A 22219-nucleotide genomic window follows, 5' to 3' on the forward strand; every position below is an offset into this window, starting at 1 on the left:
ACAGGGACAATTGGTAAAAATTTCAGATCGATCGCCCGTGGGGGCCGAATTGACCCCTTAACCTTACACGGCCTTTGAATGAATTTTTTGATTCGACGCCGGAACCAACAGAGATTGATCAAAATCGCTAATTATCACTCAAGCAGCGCAAACATTACGTGCAAGTATTTGCAATAAGTGCTTAATCAAGTGCAGCTGTGCAAACTTTTGAAGTCCTTATTCTGTTGATGAAAAATACGAAATCATCAGGTTGCTGGTGGCGAGGAACACCTGTATGCAGCATACGCACTATCATGCCCTTGAAAATGAATTAGAATTCCGGGGGTCTCTGGTTCGCCAAGGTATGTTGAAGAATAAGAAATGGAGGATAACGTTGTCTGGCCTTTCTAGTGCAGGTAAAATATCGTCAAATGAATTTACCCCTTGGGTAATCGGCTGTCCGGGTTTAACCGATCGGGTGAGTTTCTTCTCCATTAGTTTGCTTCAGGTTTTGGGAACCTTTCAAGCGCCCTTTTCTGAGTGAGAGAATGCAGATTATTTCACTGAACTTCCCTATGTTTTTGACCTAGAGTAAATAAAATGTTTATCGCTCGTTCTTGTTTTCGCAATCATCGAAGAGGTTCAACAACATTTCTCAAGTGGCTGAAACCTTATCGATAAGAACTAACGTATATTATATCATAATCAAATTATGTATCAACAAATTTAAAGATAGTTCACTAGTTTGTGGCTGTGCTTCATATATAATACAGGTAAGTTTTCGTTGACACAGAAAGATTATATGCAAACCTGCAAAACCGTCACTTAATCATCATTTTCCTTGAGCAATCCTTAAACGGACGTACATAACTCTTATACAATACAGGGCGATAGTTTCACTTTTATAATTTGATACTGATTTTGTTAGTTTGAGTTTGCCTGTCGCGAGGTTGCGTGTGTTAAATGTGTACTTCTTGTTGTTCTGATGATGTTAAGAGAAAGCAATATAGCAAAAAAGCTAAAATAATGCATTATGAGCTAATGAGCGAGTTGGTGACGGCATGCGAACTTGATCTTAATGGTCTGGTGTGTAATGCGGTGACGGTACTGAAAACGGTGGTAATAAACAATTATGCATTCAACATATTATCTGCATTAGCTATATTTCTATTAGTTATTTTGATACAGATATGACTGAAATAGGCTTCTCTGCATGGCTTCGCTTACTAGCGCTTTGTATAGCCTTCTCGACCACCTTAGCCACTTACCAAGTTGGGGTTGGAAGGGCTGATATGACCGGGCCTTCGGCAGAAATTACTCTTGTAAGTTCCGATCCCACATTGTTTAATATACGAATACATTATGGGAATTTTAGATGGGTTATGCGAAGCTGACCCAGAAAGGATGCGGAATTCATCTGAGGCAATACGCAAGGGCGTTTATTTTCGATGATGGAACCACTAGAGTTCTCTATGTTTCTGCGGATGCTTGTATGATCTCTCATGGACTTAGAAATGTTGTAAGTAGGCAATTAATAAAGTAAATATCTGCAGTCACCACTGTTTCAAGAAACTGGCGCGGGTTTCTTGATGAAATGGTGATGGAAACTTTTTTGATTGACCAATAACTGCAAATTACATATTCTTATAATGTAAACCAAAGATTAATCTGACTCATTTTACTCTTAATATTGACTCACGGAAATGATCTTGCTTTTCTTGATCATTTACAGACTAACAATTTTCTTTTAATCAGACTATTCCAATTCCAATTTGCCTCATAATTGAAAATGTTTTTTACCCGCCTTTGCTCCTGCTGTTAATTACTTCGAACCATTCAACTTCATTACGTTAACAAGAAACAGAGAACTACAATCTGCATTTAGGGCAAGTGCCAAATAACAATTGCTGCCCGTAAATAACGCTCTCGAAGCTCGCTCATTTTCCATGATAAACGTATTGTTCGGAAGGATTTTCGCGATAAATAACATCTTCAAGATACAAGTAAATCATTTTGGAGACAATAAGAAAACATACGGCCAGCCAAAATAACTAGGTCAGTTTACCTTTTTGTTTACTTGCTTTACGTAATACTCGCCGATTTCAAATTTAAAGCAGTCTCTGTTTCGATCGGGATTCTGTTTCCTTTAAATTATATATGTGTTTGATATTGGAGTACAACAGCTGTATTCAGGATCTGAATATCCTTTTGAATCTGGATTGGAAGAGCGTTTAGCTAAAGGCTTTTGCATGATTAGAGAATATTGTGTTATCATCGGAAAATAAAATAACATATATAGTTCAGGTTTTTTTGTGGATGATATAGTTTAACCCCGATAAAGACAGTTATAGGAACGGTGATCATAACTCACAATATTCACTGATATATGTATATGGTGTCTCATGAAAAAATTTGGATTTTCGGAGCTCAAAAAGAGAACCCAAATATCCAACTTCCTTACAGGACGAAATTTGATATCTTATCTGGCTCTCAGGTAGTAGAACGTCTTCAAGAAGCCTACGGAGATACATACACCTTCGAAAATTTCGTTTTAAGTGGAACGCATACTCATGGGGCCCCCGGGGGTTTCCTCATGGATGTCCTATATGATATCAGTCAACTCGGTTTCTGCAAGGAAACACTGGATGCGTTCGCTAATGGAATATTTAGGGTAAGTAAAAATCGATCAAATTCTATGAAAAAGGTTTTTATGAACTTTAAAGTAGTTCCTACAGCCCCCAATGATAATTTTTTTTTAAATTGGTTATATAGGTGAATTTCGCAGTTAAAACTTAAGACTAAAACGTGTTTAATTCCTGAAGTATTAAATCTATAGTGCTGTTAATTACATCGACACGCATAATTCCCCTTTGTCCTATTTTACACTTATTGCTTAAAATTTTAATACTTTCAAGATCATCAAGATCTTGACTCAATTTCCTACATTGAGCCCTAAAACTTAATTTAAACCAAAGCTCGGATTGCTATTACCTGTTTAAAATGGCCCTTGTGATCTCATTCTATCTGGAGATCTTTTCTTATTGGTTGTTGTGTTTAGAATCTAATAAGCCAAATCAAAAAGAAATAAACCTCAGCTTCAAGAAAAATCATAAAATTCTGAGCAATTTGTGTTTTTTCGCTGATTTAATACAAAGCAACATTTAATTTTTCCATTCGAGGTGACGTGATTTGCCCTGGAGCCTGAAGATATTCACTTCAGTACATAAACTCTCAGTTTTACGGCCTTCCTTCTTATGAATTTTTATGGAATACTACGTACACAAGAGCGTTTTACGAAGTGTATGATCCTTGGCTTGCCTGACCTTTCAAAATAACCTCCATTTTTTTTAAGGCTGTTTTTTCCCAATGAACGTTATGAATAATTCAGGTACCAATTTCCCTGAACTTTTACTCTAAGTCTGTTTCAGAGGTTCAATGATTAATTATTCGCAGGTATTGACAGTTCTTATCTTTCCAGGCAATTAAACGCGCTCACGACAATATGGTAGAAGCCCGACTGTTTATTAATGAAGCGGAAGTTGTTAACGCAAATATCAACCGCAGTCCTGCTTCGTACGAGAAGAACCCACAGGAAGAACGGGACAAGTAAGCCTGTTTATTTGAAAAATTTCATTGAGATCATTTTTATACCGTTTGATTATAAACCCCCGAGATTTTCTATTTAACCGGTGATTACACAAATGAATGTTAAATCGAATTTGCCAGATTTAAAATTAATTAAAAACTAAAACCGCTTATAGAGTATAATACAGTGGGTCAAAATCTCTAGCTGAGACCTTCCGTTGAGAGGAAAACTCATTTAAGAAGGAAATTTAATTATTAAATCGTTCTTTGAATTGTCGTTCATGAACAAGCGATAAGATATAAAAAAAAATCAAAATAACACTTAATTTTCCTGCATAACGTGTATCATATAATGACCGAAAATGTCCTGGTAAATTGGCATTTCTTCCCACTGTGGATCTACTAAGTTGGTTGATGTTACCTCGTATCAGCGAGTTTCAATCGAAAGCTAGAAGAGGGCTCTGTCTAAGTGCCTTTACGAAATTCCCTGATAAAGCTAAACTAAAAATGACCAAAAACTAAGTTCGAATTGGTTAAGAATCTGATAAATAATTTCTTAACGACAGAAATATTTGTCAGAAAAGTTTATAGAAATTATAATGAAGCTTTAAAGACATCTTAGGTCTAAATTAGTCCTCGCATTATGTTTGTCTATCATCATGCTGAGATTAGGGTATCAGGCATGCATGAAACATTAATTTTTAAATATTATTAATTACCGCTGAAAAGAAGGGCATTTACAGGAGAAATCCAACGCGAGTTCAAGAAAAATTGTTGAAATATGTAAATAAAGGTATTTGCATTTAATTTTGAAGTCCGAGGTACAAACATTGAAATTTCATTACACTAAAAACAGGGAAAAATCCATGAGAAAATAAACTGCACTATATTCACTAGCTTGATAAATAGTTACTTATGTACCTGAGAGGAAATTCTCAATATCGTCACCCAGGTCTGGCCCCCTATGAAGAGAATTTCTTTCCGAACAATTTAACATCTCGGCAGCTTTAATGACAGACAGACATACAAGAAAAGGAGATTTACCTTAGTTTAAATTCTATTCGTTTTTGGAATTCAAATCCGGACCAGTGGGGGACTAGACCGTTTACGAGACCGTTTATTGTTTTATAAGTAAAGAGCAATGCTGACAAATAGCACAGAGAATAAATTTATCTATTAAGACTTTATTTCTGTTACCTCAGGCGGAGAATTATTATCCTCCCTGCAAGGTTGATTTAACGGTATTAGTTATGTTATTATCTTCCTCTGGGCAACGGCAAAGTTTCCTCCTCGCTGATCAAGTTTCCTTTATTTATTCAAGCAGGACTTACAGTTTTGGAAACGTATATACAGGGTCTCCTCGCGAGAATCTAGACCCCCTCCCCCTCTAACAATTTTATTTGAAGAAAGTGTGTATATATGTATGTAAATATATGTATGTATAGATAGTATGTAAATATGTATAAAAACATGTGAAAGTTGTATAGAATCCTCTTAAGGATTTTATGACGTCAAAGAAAAAATAATTTAACGTTTCCTTTTCGAAATAAAACTAGGACTTACATTTTTTTTAATGGGACACACTGTATATTTTTATTTCTGGAGATAAGGCTCTTCATTCCGGTTTTACACATATCTGGTTTAATAATATTAATTTCTAAAACTTTTCACGTATATGAAGCAAGGTTTACGCGAATATTATAGAACAACAATTCCTCGTTGGCGTGAAAATTAATAATGAAGGAAGCCAATTAAGAGTTTATGTTCCACAATATTCCAGCACGTAATCCTTACGATGCAGAAATTCTTCATTTTCGCGGAAACTTTTAAACATATAGTTAAAATATATATTTTTTAAATCAGAATGAAGAGCTGCATATAATAGAAATAATCATATACTGGGTGTTTAATTAAAAAAAAACGAAATTTTTAGTTATATCATATCTTTTTTGTATAGTGTCTAAGTTTAGTGTAGGAGCGTGATAAACTTGTCCCAGGTTTTGTGATAGGATAGCAAGTTCAGGACATGTCAACTTTGTCAAGAATATACACTGGACGCTTTTAATATTACTTTAATATTAACTGCAAAAATTTACATATACTTAAAAATTAAGATCTGATACTGCAAGGTAAGGGATAGGTCTGAATCTAAGACGCATCATATCAATTTTGCATCTTTACTAAGACAGAAAACTGCAAATTTAGTTCGGCCATAAAAAACAAGCCTTTAGGCATTAATGATATTGGAATAATAAGCGGGATGATTGGAGTATACCACTGAATAGTTTTGTTACGAAAGCGTGTTTAGGTGGAAGCTTTTGTGACCGTAATTGGGATGTTGCAAACACAGCTCGCCGAAGGGAAATCTACAGGGATTATATGTTTGATTAATTAAAATCGGAGGATGCTTCATTATATTCCTTTATTACAATTCAAAACGCGAGATTAGAGATTTCTTTGTTCTTTAGAACGATGAAGGTCACGAGTTTTTAAATAAAAACAAACTCTGCTGTTATTCGCGGGGATTAGGGACACGAGTTTTCAAACTCTCAATATTAAGCGTTCCGGAAGTCACTTTCTCTCGAAATCCTAACCGAGAACGCAAACATCAACAAAATCCTAAAGTTAATAAAACACTCAATTTAATATTCACATTACACCGAAACTCCACGAAATTAAATCAAGACAACACGGCACAAACGAACATTTATCTCGACTCGGGCAATTCAATTAAAAACTTGACTCTGAGTAAGTTTATTCAAATTGAAACTTGTCGTTGTCCTTCTTTGCTGTCGTTTAAGAATTTTCACTTTGATTGCTGCAGATACGGATACAACACCGATAAGACTTTGCGGCAGCTGAAGATAACAAGGACTTCAGATGACCAAGTAATTGGGGCCATTAATTGGTACGCTGTGCATGCTGTTTCAATGAACAATACAAACTGTTTGGTTACGTCCGACAATGTGGGTTATGCCTCTATTTTGCTGGAGGCTGAGTACAATGAAGGCAAGTTGCCTGGTGAGGTAAGAGATCATTCTACTGCGCCACACTTAATATTTGAAAAATGGCTGATTTACTGACGTTGATTAATCAAATTCAAGTTAGATGCGTGCGCAGTTACACCGCTTAAAACATTTTTAGATGACGATTTTCATTTGTTTAAGCCATATAGCCCATCTGTCGGTATTACCAGAAACTGGCGCATATCTTTTTGATAATATGGTGAATGTATTTATTTTTATGTAGTTTGCGTGACACACGTAGCTAAGTTAATGTGAATTTTGACAATAACGCCCTTAAGTAATTTTCAAATTCAATTCAATTAACTAAACGCCTTCGCAACAGACCTGCCCATATCTTGCATAAAAACTGTTTTTGCTTGTCCTATTTGTTGGGTTGCATTAATTCAGAAGTAAATTGTTATTGAAGGTCTCTAATTGATTGCGTTTACATGGTCATAAGCAAATCATAACATCAGTATTTTGCGTATGTTTGAAACACATTTTATGCAAATATGGAAAATATTCTACCACTATTATGGGAGTTTCCACAAGCCCACATAAATGTCATGAAGCGAGGGCCTCTGAAGACTTTGTAAATTGAAAAAGGTAAATAACTTAAGCTAAGAGGGGTCAATCTCATATAATTGAGTGCCGGTCACAGATTAGATTTTATGCGGATATACCTTTGTTGATAGAGGAAAAAGGGCTTTCGCCGCAGTATTAAACAAATCCCTGAGGCAAAATTTAATTTAATTTACACCTAAAATATCTATTAGACATCGAAATTACGCCTATTTCCACCCAAGTACTCTGGAATAATCAAGCCAAAGTCTCTTCAATATTAAACAACCTAAATCAATTAAAAGGAAATTAATTACCATTTGATTTATAGCCACTACACGTAACTTGTGCGTCGTAATAATTCTTGATTACACCCCTATTGAGACCCTAGCACAATCTCCTTTTATTTGAGGGCGACTGTGAGCGGAATTTCCCAAGTAAAGAGCAAAATTAAAAGAGTAAATGCTGAAAACAAATGATAAAGAATTTTCTAGAAATGTCTAGAAACTTCGTGGTGGAACTTTTAAATTTTAGCGTATTTTAATTAGCATAAAACTTCTAGAAGCGAACTATTACTTAATGGTCGAATTTTAAGGGTTCTTTTATTTATTTGCAAGTTTTTATTTCCCTCGGAGAGGCTTTCGTCGGCCTTTAAATGTTCCAAATGTTAAAAGTTCCAAATTGTTGAAACAGATAATGTTCCTCTTGCCCATTCGAACATTCTTGTTTTAGGGCGATTTTGTCGGGGCCTTTGCCTCCTCTAACCTGGGCGATGTCTCCCCCAATCTGAACGGTCCCATTTGTGTCAATACAGGAGAAGTCTGTGACTACACCACAAGTACCTGCAATGGGGAAAATAAATATTGTATTGCCAGTGGACCTGGGAAGGATATGTACGAAAGCGAAGAGATGATCGCCACTAGACTTATTGAAAAATCGAAGGTAGATAAATGTGAAAGAATAATTTGTTTTGTGAGATTGGTCTGCGGGATAAACCTATTCCTTTGACTATATGGTGGGACGCTGGGGTCACTTTGGTGATTGTATACTTATACAGGGTGTTAATGTGGTCATATTACAAGCTTTGAGGGCCGACTTCTCTTGGTAAACGATGAAAAATTTTACGCAAAATTCTCATTTTCATAATACAGGGTCGATCAAAGTTTGTAACATGGTCGCATTGATACCTTGTATACTCATATTCTGTCGACGTGCCACAGATGAACTTTTGAATATGCTCATATTACATGAATTGGATATAATTTTTTTACATGAGAAGTTGCTTTGAAATCAGTTTTGAATGCAGAAAACACCTTACTATTTCTTGGAAGATGCTGTAGCGATTTTTTTCACACTTTATTTCAGCTAAAGGATTTTATTACTTAGATGTGACATTTTCTAATGAGACGCTGTCACGTTCATATTAGAAATAGTTTTGAAGTGGAGGCATTATAAGAGTCCTCACCAAACCAGCACACAAATTTTGAGTAAATAATAGCTAACGTCAGAAATTCCCACAATTCACCCTTTGAAACGCTTCCTTCGATAGAGAAATTAAGTGGAAACAAATAGAGTCAAAAACACTTGAAAATAGAGGCTTTAAAGCTAGTTGTATTGTATTACACATTCCAACTAGATCCTGAAATTATGATGAATGTAACCAAGTTTTCTAATTATCATCTTTTATGCCATGCAATAACTTGGAAAATCCCATTAAATACAACATATTTATGTTTAACGTAAATACTCATTTCAGCGATCAAAGCGAAACTCGAGCTCATTATATTTAGCTGTTATACCTAACATATACTGCCCATATTTTGCCGTTTAGTAATAGAACTCATTTTTTTGTATTGGAGCCTTATTAGCAAAATTTATTACGTTTTGCATATTAGAAATTTTATTTTTCGCACGTGATGCAGTCTTCACATGATTCCAGAAATTAAAAATTAATGGACTTAAAGAACTTTCCAACTGTGAGAAATAGCATATGGCGATGAGCTCATAACGAAGTGTAATATCTTCAGTGGAAATATTTGCATGGGAAACGAACCGAGTGGCGCCTGAGGTGATGATGCTCATTATATGCTAGTCCGACGGTATAGCTCATCCGTGGCTAAACATTCGCAAATTAACTAAAAATTCCAGTTAAATAATCCAGTTATAAAATGTAATAGTTGTCTATGTTTTAACGTTAAATCTCAGTGCAGAAACAAGCCACAAGTAAACTAACTTTGTTAATTCATCGAGAATTTTCTTGTGTTCCGATTCACTTCAAGAGTTTTACGGATTTACACATTTTGAGTAGAATTTTAAATCGATTAGGCATCACATTCTGAAACAGTTAACAACAAAATCCAAAATATTTTCTTGTTTCACTATTGTTGCTGCCGTGTATTTGTGCTGCCATGTCGAAATTTCAAAGTCAAGGCTTACTAAAACACGATATTTAAGGCTTACCAAAATCCTCCTGCGGCCATAATGAATATGGAAATTTTATTAGGCCTATACGGGAGGGAAACATACATTTGCAGGGGTTTGGTGTTCATTACTAATGCAGAATCATATACACATTGTATTGCATTTAATAACATTTGTTTCACTGCAAGCACCAATAAGTTTTATCATGTACTTCTTATAGAGCTGTGGACCAAAGTTTAAAACTGTAATTGAGTATACTGCATCCCTTCATTTTGAAACGAAACTTTTTGAATTTCTTTATTCAATTTGTTGTAAAATAACACATCAAATTTATTATGTTAGAAAACCCGCACCATCATACTTAGCTGCTTCAACAGTGCTTAATTTTGAATGTAAGTTGCTATTATAGTTCAACGCTTTAAGGTCGTCTAACTGCCGAGGAACTAATACAAATTTGCCTCTCATATCCATCCTAGCTAATTGCAGTTCGTAATATTCGTAAATGGGGGATTTCTCGTTTGGTGGAGTTGCGAGGTTGTTTAATATAGGTTTATTACAGCAATTGCTATTAAACGAGTCGTCGCTGGAACTCACCGGGCCCATAAAATTCATCCATCAATGGGTCAATATGCCGGAACAGTCGGTTGAAGTTCAAAATGCAAATGGGACAGTGGAAACGGTGAGTGAGATGTAAATGTAGTGTCTTACTGTCTCGATAGAATGGTGAATGTATTGTGGGATTTAATTTGAATTACATGAAGCCAGTAGCGTCAATATGTGGCATTAGTACGAAATTGAATATTTGTTTCTCGGGGTCCACATCACTTTAGCCCAACAAAAATTAATCATTTCCTTTTTGAAAAAATGACTTCTTTGATGTTGTAATGCGTGATTCATTGCAAAAAATTGTGGATTTTTTTTCTTTCTTTTTTTTCATTATTTTTCATTCATTCAATTAAGAGGGCTAAAGTGATATGGACCCATTTCTCGACAACATGGGGAATGCATTTTTTATCCTCCGTTCATTCTGCACGAAGGAAAATCACCAAGATCATTTCGTTTAATTCGATTTAATGTGCTGGCGTCATCGAATTTACCAAATGTACTGGCTAATTTGGTACACTCTGGGAGTGTAACTCTCAAAGCAACGACTACGGATTGGTTAATTAACAAAACAAACACCAGTTTAAAGGTCATCGGGCCCTTCATGCCTCAACAGCTCGTTTCGAATGAATTTTCATTTAATCCTGGATAAGGCAATGGAACCTTAGTAAGGGTGTTCCTGACGTTTTGAAAAGTCGCTAGAAACTCAATAACTAGATCAATAATCATAATTTTTTGAGTTACCTTCTCGAACTAACTAATTTCAAAACTTTTTAATGTAGGTTCATGGATGCTTTCCAGCCATGGGTTACGCCTTCGCTGCTGGCACCACTGATGGCCCGGGAGAATTCGACTTCAAACAGGCTCAAACCACAGACAACCCCTTCTGGAACGTGGTTCGAGACTTCATCTTCCCTCCACTGCCCGAAGACATAGAGTGCCACTTCCCAAAGCCCATTTTAATGAATACTGGAAGGGTGAGTTCGAACGTTAGGGTATATTTCCCAATAATTCTTCGCTCTGCAGCTTACAGTGCCATATTCTTGGCAACCAAAAATCGTCTCCACTCAAATATTTCTGCTGGGAAACTTTGCCATAATTGGAGTGCCAGGGGAGTTTACTACGATGTCCGGAAGGAGGCTAAGAGACACCGTGAAAACCGCCCTTACTACTAGCGGGGCTGATGCTAATACTGAAGTGGTTTTAGCTGGATTGAGTAACACTTACACGAGCTATATCGCTACTTTAGAAGAGTATCAAGTGAGTTTTCAAATTTGTCTTGAAATGAGAAACTTCCGGCGAGAGGGATTAAAGCGAGTCGGGGGCTTGATTTGGAAGTTCTTTAACCTTTGTCCTTATCCGAAGTTTTAAACTTGAATTATTTATTGTGCGTTTAGCTACAAATATGATGTACTGAGCCGGTTTTTGGATAGATGAAATGATACTGATGGTGATAAAGTGAACAAGAAGTAATAAGTTTCAGTTCCAGGGAGATAAAGTATTGCGGAAACTTGTGGAACCTTCCTTTTGCATTACGGATTTAGCTGAAATATCATCCATTTCTTGCATTTTATTAAGTCTACCAGTGCCCTTCGAATCCCTGAAGATCTTGTTCAAAATTCCCCTCATCCTTAATTGTGCTCACGATTTGTAATATTCAGAACGTGGAAGAAATGATTTCACACCCATTCCAGAAACTTTACCGCCATTTCCATGACGTTCTCTAAAAACTTCTTTGAGCTTCAGCACTAATTTCATTAAATTTCTTTGAGTTCCATAAGGACATCCTTATATTAAGTTCACTTAAATATAAATAGCAAATCTAGATCCTAAACCGCACATCCGTAAGTCCCTATCGTTCTCCTTCAGGTCTTGATGTTATAAACTGAGCAATGTAATTGCGATTGGTTTGTTTGTATAATAAGAGACAGCATCGACAGCGGGTTATGCAATATAAACCTAATCGGCAAAGGGAAATCGGTTAAACTGGAAATTTGTTTACATTTCAGTCGCTAAAACAAGAGCCGCGCAAATTAACGTCATGACTGTTAAAGAGGATGCGACACGTGTGTTGTTTGTATATTATCTAAAAATACAGAGCAAAAATTTTCCAGATTCGCACATGTATTGGATGAGGGGCGGAATAAATTTCACTAAAACTTGATCTGTAATAAATGTTGCTGCTGAAGCATATTGGAATTTTTCACACCGCCCTATTTGAGGCGCAAGATTCTCGTTGGAATTTGTCGTATACTTGCGGGCCGTAAAGAATTGCCTGCGAAAGAACTCCCCCAAGACATAGCAGGAGAAAAATTTCAGTCAATTTAACTTTCCGGATCTCGGTTTATGGGTAAAAAATCGAGGCTGCACAGGCTTGTGGAACTAAACGACTGGGTGCTTAACATGAAGGCCGGGTGGTTGAATCATGGCTTAGGTTCTGATAAACCCGACCCAGGGATGCATTCTTCATAAACTTAAACCATGATGCACTCCGTCTGAGAGAAATCAAAAGTTGTAGGAGGAACAACTTTTCAGTTTTAGTGTAGGGGCGACGCTAGAGAAAGTAGGCTAAGGCGACACGCAAGAAAGCGAAAGTCTGAATCTCCGACAGTTCTAAAATCCTTTAGTTTAGATATCACCGTTTTTTGCTACACAAAACTCGACTGGAATTTATAAAAATGAGACGGAAAATATTAAATTGATTTTCATTATCATTATCAGATGACTAAATTTTGAAAACTTACCAATGAAAGCCGGAAATCAGTTATCACAATGCTAAATATATATCCATATTCCTAGTACCGTTTTGCGAAGGGTCTCTAATAAAACTCTTGTTTCAAATAGCCGCCATGGAAAATGAAACCTCCGTACGTCTGTCGGTGCTTAACTCTTTCGCTGATGGTCAAATATTTGAGGTTGTGTAATTGCCGTTGTCGGTTGGTAGGGAACGGAAGATGTATGAATCCAAGACATACTGACGTGCTCGAAAACTTGAGCACGGCCAACTGTGACAGGAATTTGATTAAAAACTTTTAATTAGTAATAGGGAGTTTTCGGTTGCTTTACCTTCGAATCTGCTTCTATTTTCTATTTTATCATTGATAAAACGACAAACAATTACCCTTCTCGTACCCTCCAAGTATAGAAAATTTCACATTACAGCTGCAAAGATATGAAGGCGCCGCAACTATATTCGGCCCCCACACTTTACAAATCTATCAGGCCATTTATAAGAAGCTGGCCGAGGCTTTAATTAAGGTAAGTTCAGCATCAGTGTTTATGCTCAAATGAATTACCATCCTTTTATTAAATAAGGTCTTTTGAATCTACCCCTTTCTCCCACAAAATTAAAATTATAATAACAGTGTAAACAACAAAACATGAGGGCTCTTCAACGTACCCCAAAATTGTTTGCGGACCCCATTACGGAGTTTTCGGGTGCGTGTATCGTGGGGAAACATTGCTAGTAAACGAGAAGTGCAAATACATAGAGGATTCATAGAGGATTCTTCATGCAACCTCGTGTGTTAAATTTAATAAGGTTTTTAGGCAACGAACTAATTAGAGTAGGACATAAAAATGTCCGAAATGCTACCAAAAACAACATATATGATACTGCGTGTTTTCGAGGGACGATGCCAAAGTGAGGTTGATTTCAGGAAATATTGCCATCAGAGGAGTGCTTTGGGTTCACAATAATGTGAATTCAGTTTGTGTTTAACTATGTCACATTTGTGTCTGTCCGAATATGCTTTATTGCAAATATTCAGGAAACGAGTCTATTTATTCCACTTCTTTCTGTTACAGCAGTTTTACCTAAACGTTGGCAAAACTGCAAGTAATTATTTTAAATCTTTCCTGAAATAAACTGTCTGGCTTTGGGGAAAATGTGCTTTACTGTGCACGACTGAGAGCCAAATTTACGTTAGTTCACTCCAGAGAGGGTTAGATAGTTATCGAGCTGAGCTTAGCGTATTCCAGGATCGAGGAATGCACTTAAATGCAACAAAAAATGTCCTTTTTCTGAACTTTAGGGTGAAAATGTGGATGCCGGTCCCACCCCACCTGACCTATCCAAACTGAACCTACTTTCACTCAACACTCCTGTGATCTTCGACACTGCGGGATGGTTCTGGAACTTTGGAGACGTCACTGTACAGCCCCCCGAAACGGCAAAAATTGGAGACTCAGTTTCTGTGAAATTCGTAAGTACTAAAATCTAGAGAATAAGGAAATATCTAGGAGAATATCAATAAAACTAATAGAAATGCATTTCCGGCTCCACTGAAGCTCTTATCACATTCCGGCTGCATATTTGCATGTCCTGACCTTCGTAATTTTCTACTGCTAGTGGTGATTCCAATTCCGGACTATATGGATAATACGGATATCGTCCTTGGTAATTGAATACGCGGATTGCGTGAAAACAAAAAAATTAGTTGGAAATAGCAGGAGATGCAAGTGTAAAAGCTACTCTCGAACAACTTTGAAAAACCTAAAAAATTCCTAGTTAGCAAGAGATAATCAAAGATTTTTGGGAATTTTCAGGTTGGGGTTTGCCAATTTTGGCACTTCTCTAGATTTTGAAGAGATTATCATGACATAAAATACTGAAGAAAAGTTTAAAAAGTTATTAAAGTCCTCCAAAAATCCTTAAAAATTGTAGGTTTGCAAGAGTTCGATTTGAAGAGTTTAGATAGGCCATCAAAACCAGTAAATCTTGGGCCACTGTTATCGTCCAGGCTTTTGACAAATATGCATTCCATGCCTTCGCCTATTTATAGGAAAATATTTCTGCTTACAAGCTCATTTAAGTAGTGTTTTAAGTCCTGCATTGCAACTAACTGAGACCTTTCAAGGTCCAATTACGTTCTCCTACAATCAGTTGGCTTTTTCAGGTTAAAAAAAGACAGCTTAAAACATCTTATAGGCTTCAGGTTTTATTTAGAATCACGTTACAGATTGCTGGGCATCCTAGGAACGACGTAATGGCTGAAAAGACTTTCCTTACAGTGGAAAAACTGGACAGCGATGGGAGCTGGAGTGTAATCGCAACAGATGCCAGCTTTGAGACCAAGTAAGTGCCTGTCTTTTTGTTCCAGTATGCTGTTGGAAATTGGAACAGTCCGGTTTTTTGGTATTCAAAAGCGAACACGAAGAAAATTAATAGTTCGGAAACGCACCAAATGAAGGGTTATGTGTCCTATATCTGGGCTGGAGAAGACGAATACGATAAATTAGCTCGAAACTCACTCTCCTCGACTGACTTTGAATTTTGATTCGGAATATTAATAAATAGATTTTCATTATTTACGTGATTCACTATTGAACAAGTTTGACGCTGAATAGTTAATAAAGCATTCAATTTAAGTCTACCCTGAGGGTGAATGTAAATCGGTTTTGGAATTTGAGGTTCAGTTTTGCTTCATTCACTTTATTCAATAAATTTGCTATTAAAGTGGAGTCTAGAAATTCATACTTCATAATAAGCTTTTTCGGTTTAACTTTCTCAACTCTAGATGTTAAATCAGATTTCGTTCATTCCTACATTACACGCGTACTAGACAAACAACTAACACCTATTAGTACATTGAGTTTCAGACAGGGAAATTTTCTTGCCTTAAACTGAAGTGACTTATTCAATTTTGAACGTCTCAGAGATATTGCCTGGCAAAATTTCAAATGTAGGCAGAAACCATCCGTTTTCTTCTAGCCCTCAAAAATCTCTATGTATACATTTACCAGTTAGGTAACAATTTCTCTATCCAGATTTATCTGGAAAAGAACTGGCCTAATCAAGGGAGGAAGTGAAGTGGAGATCCAGTGGCTCATTCGAGATAAAGTGGAGCCAGGAACTTACCGAATCCAACACTTTGGCAACTACAAATACATCCTGGGTGGAATATACTCTTATAGCGGGACTAGCCAAAGTTTCACAGTCACAGCGTGATCATTAGTCTCATTTGAAGAATTTTTGTATGTTTTTATAACTATTAAATTCTTGCCATTAGGTCATTTAATTATTTTAGTAAACCATAAATTTCCCTTGACATCAATAGCTTCTCCATCTCTTTATGGCCCATTAAAAGGTTAATTGGCACTAAAGGGTTTTTTAAATTTTGTTGTTTTCTTAGCCTGCACGAGAAACTCGTGTTTAATAAAATCATGTAAAATGTTTATTAGATGGTTAACCTGATACTCAAAGGAGAGAAAATCGTCTCATATAAACGGGGTTGGCACGTGGGATTTTTAGCTCAGACTTCCAGATTTAACCTATAAGTTTTCAATCGTTTTATAGGTAGCACTTTTACAGGAATTCTTTCCAGGTATTTTATTACAGTCCTCTAATTGTAGAAATGTTCTGCATTGGATTTAATTGGAAGTATCTATGGTTGAAGTTTAGTAATTTAGGAAAGTTTTGAGACATAGCCGAAGGAAGGAACTGAGGTAATACAAAGTCTGGGGTTTGTGAAAGGAAAACTTCTCTAATGTCTGTAAATTTCTCTTGAGTAATTTAAAACTACAATTTTAGTCTAATACTCATATGCTTTGCATGCGAGAGTCGATTCAGAAATTGACTTTTCAAGCCGAAGTAGCAGTGCTATAGAAATTAGATAAATATCATCGTAGCGTTGAGAATTTATTAGGAAATAATTTGCAGAGCAAATTTAAAGAAGTACAAACCATAGTTTACAAAGGAACTAATATTTGTGAAATGGGGACCAGAAAGAGAGCATAAATACAGTTTACATTCAACGTTATGACCAGAAACTCAGCTACTTAATTTGTAAATCAACGTATGAGTATTATAAATAGGCAAATATCCGGCTTACAAAAATTCATTTAACTATTCACTAAACCTCGCCGCCGAAAAGGTTTTCAGGCGCACGTGGAGCAACTATGCTCTTTGGTCGATAAAAAAATTCTATAACCTTTTAAAGCGATGTGGGTCGAGAGTTTTCTAACACCAATAAACTGGACTTCATTTTCAGGTCTGCACATCTATTTTCTTGCAGTTCATAGTGCACCACCCCCGCATTTCCTCAATTATAAACTCCTTGTTCAAAATTACTGAAATACCAAGAGTAATTCTGAGAATGACCCTGAACGTATCCCGTATATTGAAGTTCTAGCCAATTCAAACGGTACAGTTCATTAAAGCCGCATAGCACGGTGCATCTGCTCTCATTTTGATATTCAAACTCGTAATTAATATTTGCTCATAATTCCTTGAAAGCAATGAAATAGCTGCACATGCACGATATTAGATATGTATATTTAATTCAACTAACGCTGTATCTTTAGGAGGTATATTTCCGCTGCTTTTTCATCCGTGACCTATTTCTTTCCCTCGCAATATTTGGAGAATTATTCTCACTGAAGGAAAAATTTTCAGTGAACTAGAGCAAGTTTCATTATTACACGATTGTTTTTAGTATCAAAATTACCACCATGGGCTCAATTAACCGAATGTTTACGCATTTGTCACACAATATGATTTATAACCTGATTTTTCATATCAAGTAGAGTGAAAGTGATTTGGTAATCTCAGTGTTTGCCTAACCATAAACGATAATCCGGAAATTTCGCGGTTCATCGATTTTGCAGGAGGGTTTCTTTAGTTAATAAGGGATGGTTTATTCTCTATGAATGAATTAGGTTTTATTTGGTATAAATTATCGATTGAGGCACGTGGGTCTTCTGGGCCGATTAAGTTATTAATCAAAGAGATATTATAAATAAATATCCAATATAACGGCAGGTATTTTATTCTGATTCTAGTTCGTTGTTATATATTTTAGCCAAAGTATGGTTATTTTGGATCGGTTACGGATTCTACAATAAGCAAGTAAAATATCATCGTAAATTTATATTTTCAGTGGCGCTCTTTCTGACACAAAATTAACATATACAGGGGATCAACTATTTATTTCCAGAGCATTTCGTCGAGACTCAGGACAATGTTAAAGACTTTCCCACAGGTGGCAGTTCAATGACGTTTCAACAGATACTTTTAGGCAATTTCCTCAATTTTTCTTCTTTTGGACATTTTACTTGAATTTTTAACGTTTTCATATACTCTCTTGGATTTATAAGGGCACTTTTTGCCCCTTTAAATCTATCCGCCTTCCGCGGCTATTAGTTCTCTCTCTCCCTCCTTTCTCCGGGGATGATTCCCCGATCTCTGGCACCGAGGCATCCAGGGGTCACCACGTGGAAGGCCCGATAGGTGTTTGACCCCCAGTCTAGTATAACCGGAACTACCGGAACTGACTTAAACTGACTTTAGAATTATTTCAATATTTCATTCATTTAAGACTTGAATGTGATCTCATGAAAAAGCTCAATGAGATTTATTTTCAGTCTCGAGCACTATTAATAGCAACTGCCATGCGTGCCTCATACCTCAAAATGCTTGGTGGTTTCAAGGCACATCCGACCATATAACTGTGGAAGTTTCCATAAAACCCGCCTGATTAATGATTCCTCGCACAACTACGCTGAACATTTAATGAGAATTTAATTGTAAAAAGACTGGCGAAAATAAGAAGCCTCGTGTTTAATCCCAATGTCAAGTAGATCATTCCTGGCTCGCCCTTCAGTTCACAAAGGCATTTCAACAAAGCAATGAGTACAATATTGTGATGAAGAATTACTGTTTCAAGTGACACTAAAGTGTATTTGAATTTTAGAGAGAAATTGTTCATTTCAATGTAATTTTCTGATAAAATCCACCATCCCTGACTCAATGACTCAAAGTTTCGTTTTCAACTGATAGGAAACAATAAATAGAGTAAGATTCACCGAAATGGGGACAGGAAAGCCTTATCAGATCCTTACACAGGTAGTTGGTTACTTCAGGTATCGCAGTAAATGCTAGTTTTGGATTCTCGTAAATCAATGCGATTTATTGCTGATTTCGTAGTTTAATGTCGAAAATTGGCTTTATGGCTTTAAACCGACAATGGGTGAAAACTCATAAAACTTTACCAATCCACGAGACCGCTTGCGATTCTTTTGCAATATATTAAATACAGGGTAAGTCGTCACGGAACCAACACAGAGTAGGTGTATATAAGGGACCTCAAAATATGACGATTTGTTGAATTTTTTTTTCTACGGTTGATAGTTGAGGCGATATTGACCTTCGAAGTTGGCTTATGAACTTCTAAAAAATGCCATATTTTAGTCATCACAACGCAACCAAACTTAGAACATGTTTTACTCTTGTCAATATCTTTAATTAGTGGAAATGCTAAATCGATAGATGTTTAATAAGGGTTGGGGTAAGGTAAGATCTAAAAGGGTCGGAATTTTTTTCACCTGTAAAGTAACTAACAAACAGACAATGCCGTTTAATAGAAAATTTAATTCTAAAACTTTTATTGCCCTTCAAAATTTGTCCAATACTTTATAATTTTTGATAAAATCGCAGTTTTGGGGGATAAAACCAAACCAAATTTAAAGGAATTGAAAGGAATTAGCAGTACCGTATCGTTTTTTCGATAAAACGTCAAAACGATGCGGTTTTTTGACTGGTAAGCTATTTGTAATTTGCTAAAGTCCTGCAAGTCACAGTTATCCTAAATGTAACATTACATCATTACATTGCATTACATTTGATTGGTAATCCCTTTAAATTCCTTTAAATTTGTTTTGATTCTATCCCGCAAAACTGTGATTTCATCAAAAATGATAAAGTTTTCGACAAATTTTGAAGGAGAATAAAAGTTTTAGAATTAAATTTGCTATTAAATGGTATTGTTTGTTCCTTAGTTGCTTTAAAGATTAAAAAGTTCCAACTCTTTTAGCCCTTATTTTACCCTTAATCCAACCCTTGTTGGTCATCTATCGAGTTCACATTTCTACCAATGAACGATATAGATGGGAATAAAACATGTTCCAAATTTAGTTGCGTTGTGATGACTGAAATATGCCGTTTTTTTGGAAATTTACAAGCCAATTTCGGAGGTCATATCCCCTTAACAGTAGAAAAAAACTCAACAAATCGTCATGTTTTAACGTCCCCTACACGCACCTGCTCTGTGTAGGTTCTATTATAACTCGTCCTATATTCCTAGGGCCTGACGATTTGGTTGGCAATGTGACTGCTGGCACGTGCTTTGAAAATAACTTGTACTCGACGATGGAAAAATTCCTCGACGCAACGTTACTGTTTGGACAAAAAACATACGTGTACAGAAGAACAAACACTTTGATTCGCTAAAAATACCCCTCCATTGCTTAATATGACATTTTGCTCTAAATTTAATCTCTAAAGGATAAACCCAGTCAAAAGCGATTTATAACGAGATGATGCCGCGTATTTGCGTCTCAGAGGTTGGAAAGTTTATTCAAATGCTATGTAATTACTGCCTGTTGATCTATCTGAAGCTTGGTAAAGCATGGAATGTTGCTGCAATACACTGAGTGTAACTTAGAAATGAGGACAGTTTTATTGAGTTTTCATGTTGAAATAACTTTGATGATATATTAACAATTATAAATAACATTCATGACGAACTTCTGTATTTGAGAACATCCACATGAATATTTTGATTCGTATGCGACTCAGGAAAATTCTCGGTAGGGCTGCTCAAGCACATGTTCCATGCAGAGATGTTAAGGCATTTTTCTCTATTTTCATAAGATTATGCAGGGTTTAAAGCGAAAGGTGATTTTCTTTTGTAGGGCTTTTTGCTGCGCTTAAAAATGCGTTGATTTACTAAATACACGTTATTTATAGACCTAAATATAACCCAAGTCACTATGTTGGTTTGAAGGTGTTTAAACAGAAATCCATTTTCCCTCCTCCACGTAATAATCCCTTCGTGCCAAGGACAATAATTAGGAGCCTTTCAGCTCGCTAAACTATTTCCGGGTTCCATTTTCTCGATTAATTATAAAATAGGACTTAAGGTGCTTACAACCTGGGGGGGTGTTCATTGGAATGGTTATTAAGATATAAGTTATGATGTAATGTAACAGAAAATAGAAAGACATCGAAATTCTGTTAAAAGCTTCATTTTTTCTCATAAAAACTAATCTTTATTACTCGACATAAGTTAATATTTTAGGCAACTAAACTTCTGATAAAATCACCCAGTATAAAAAAACATCTATTACGATTTTGTCCATAACATTGTAGTAATGAAGATAAGTGCCATACATGAACCGCATTGCTGGAATTTTCAGGGTTAATCAAATGGGATGCTCGACATTTTTCCTTTATAATTAATGCTACACGTGGAAATAGCATTAAAGGGGCCAAACATTAAAGCACATTTTGCTAGCCTTGCTAACATCAGTTAGATCCTGAGAATTCATAAATTTCGCTCAGGATTTAGGAGTTATGTACGTTATGCATTAATTTTGACCATTGCAAATTGTTCCTTAATAAACGTGGAGAACGGCAATGTTTTATGTAATCGCTATAATTTGCAGATAGGAGAACTATTAAAAAATAGGTGAAATTTTTAGAAGTACGAGGAGTAGTAAGATATTAAAAACAATTATAGATATCGAAGAGAAAATTGTTACATGTCTCTCAGTATTTAAAAAATTCTTTATCACTTTGGCAAAACAGATTCGCAGATAAATAAATGATATATTTTGTATTCATTTTGACCATTTAAATCATTTTACACAAAAATACATAAAAACCAATCTTGCCTACTCAAATTTTAGTATAGCCACCACTACCCCTGCCGTGATGAGAACTGAAATGTCAAGTATCTAAGATAAGTTATCCATCTTTTTTCATTACGTTTATTAGAGAAAACAGAAAATAGTAACGTAATTTAATAATGCGCAGTAGACGAGTACGCAGTGGTCAGAAATGTTCACAAACTATCTCATAATAGAACATTTTGTGGAGCTATTTTCAGAGAGTTATTTTACCGTCAAACATCTTCTTAGTGGTTCCCCGTGCATCATTGTTTGAGATTTTTTTTAAAGAAATTGGTTTGAAATCCGTCGCAAGGTTGAGGTTGAAGTTGAAGGTTGAAGAGTTAATATGTAAAAATGTGCATTCGCCATTTTGTTCAGAAATGTTTCTCTCCATT

The 22219-nt window shown here is 35.9% G+C and overlaps 1 protein-coding gene across 3 annotated transcripts; it reads left to right on the plus strand.

Moving 5' to 3' along the window:
* The first annotated feature begins 618 nt into the window (after positions 1-618).
* On the plus strand, positions 619-16169 carry CDase (neutral ceramidase). Of its 3 annotated transcripts, none has more exons than XM_066396157.1 (14): positions 619-752; positions 1168-1301; positions 1355-1502; positions 2478-2650; positions 3458-3585; positions 6389-6590; positions 7863-8072; positions 10111-10230; positions 10937-11131; positions 11181-11414; positions 13317-13412; positions 14189-14359; positions 15116-15231; positions 15924-16169. In XM_066396157.1, the coding sequence occupies exons 2-14, from the start codon at positions 1170-1172 to the stop codon at positions 16102-16104; spliced, it is 2106 nt and encodes a 701-aa protein (XP_066252254.1). In that variant the 5' UTR covers positions 619-752; positions 1168-1169; the 3' UTR covers positions 16105-16169. The 3 variants fall into 3 exon arrangements, with proteins under 3 accessions (XP_066252254.1, XP_066252256.1, XP_066252255.1); XM_066396159.1 differs by having other exon boundaries at positions 1355-1498; positions 2474-2650; XM_066396158.1 differs by having other exon boundaries at positions 735-752; positions 1154-1301.
* The last annotated feature ends 6050 nt before the right edge of the window (positions 16170-22219 follow it).

This window comes from Euwallacea similis, chromosome 13 (genome assembly GCF_039881205.1).
Source record: "Euwallacea similis isolate ESF13 chromosome 13, ESF131.1, whole genome shotgun sequence".
Classification (NCBI taxonomy): domain Eukaryota; kingdom Metazoa; phylum Arthropoda; class Insecta; order Coleoptera; family Curculionidae; genus Euwallacea; species Euwallacea similis.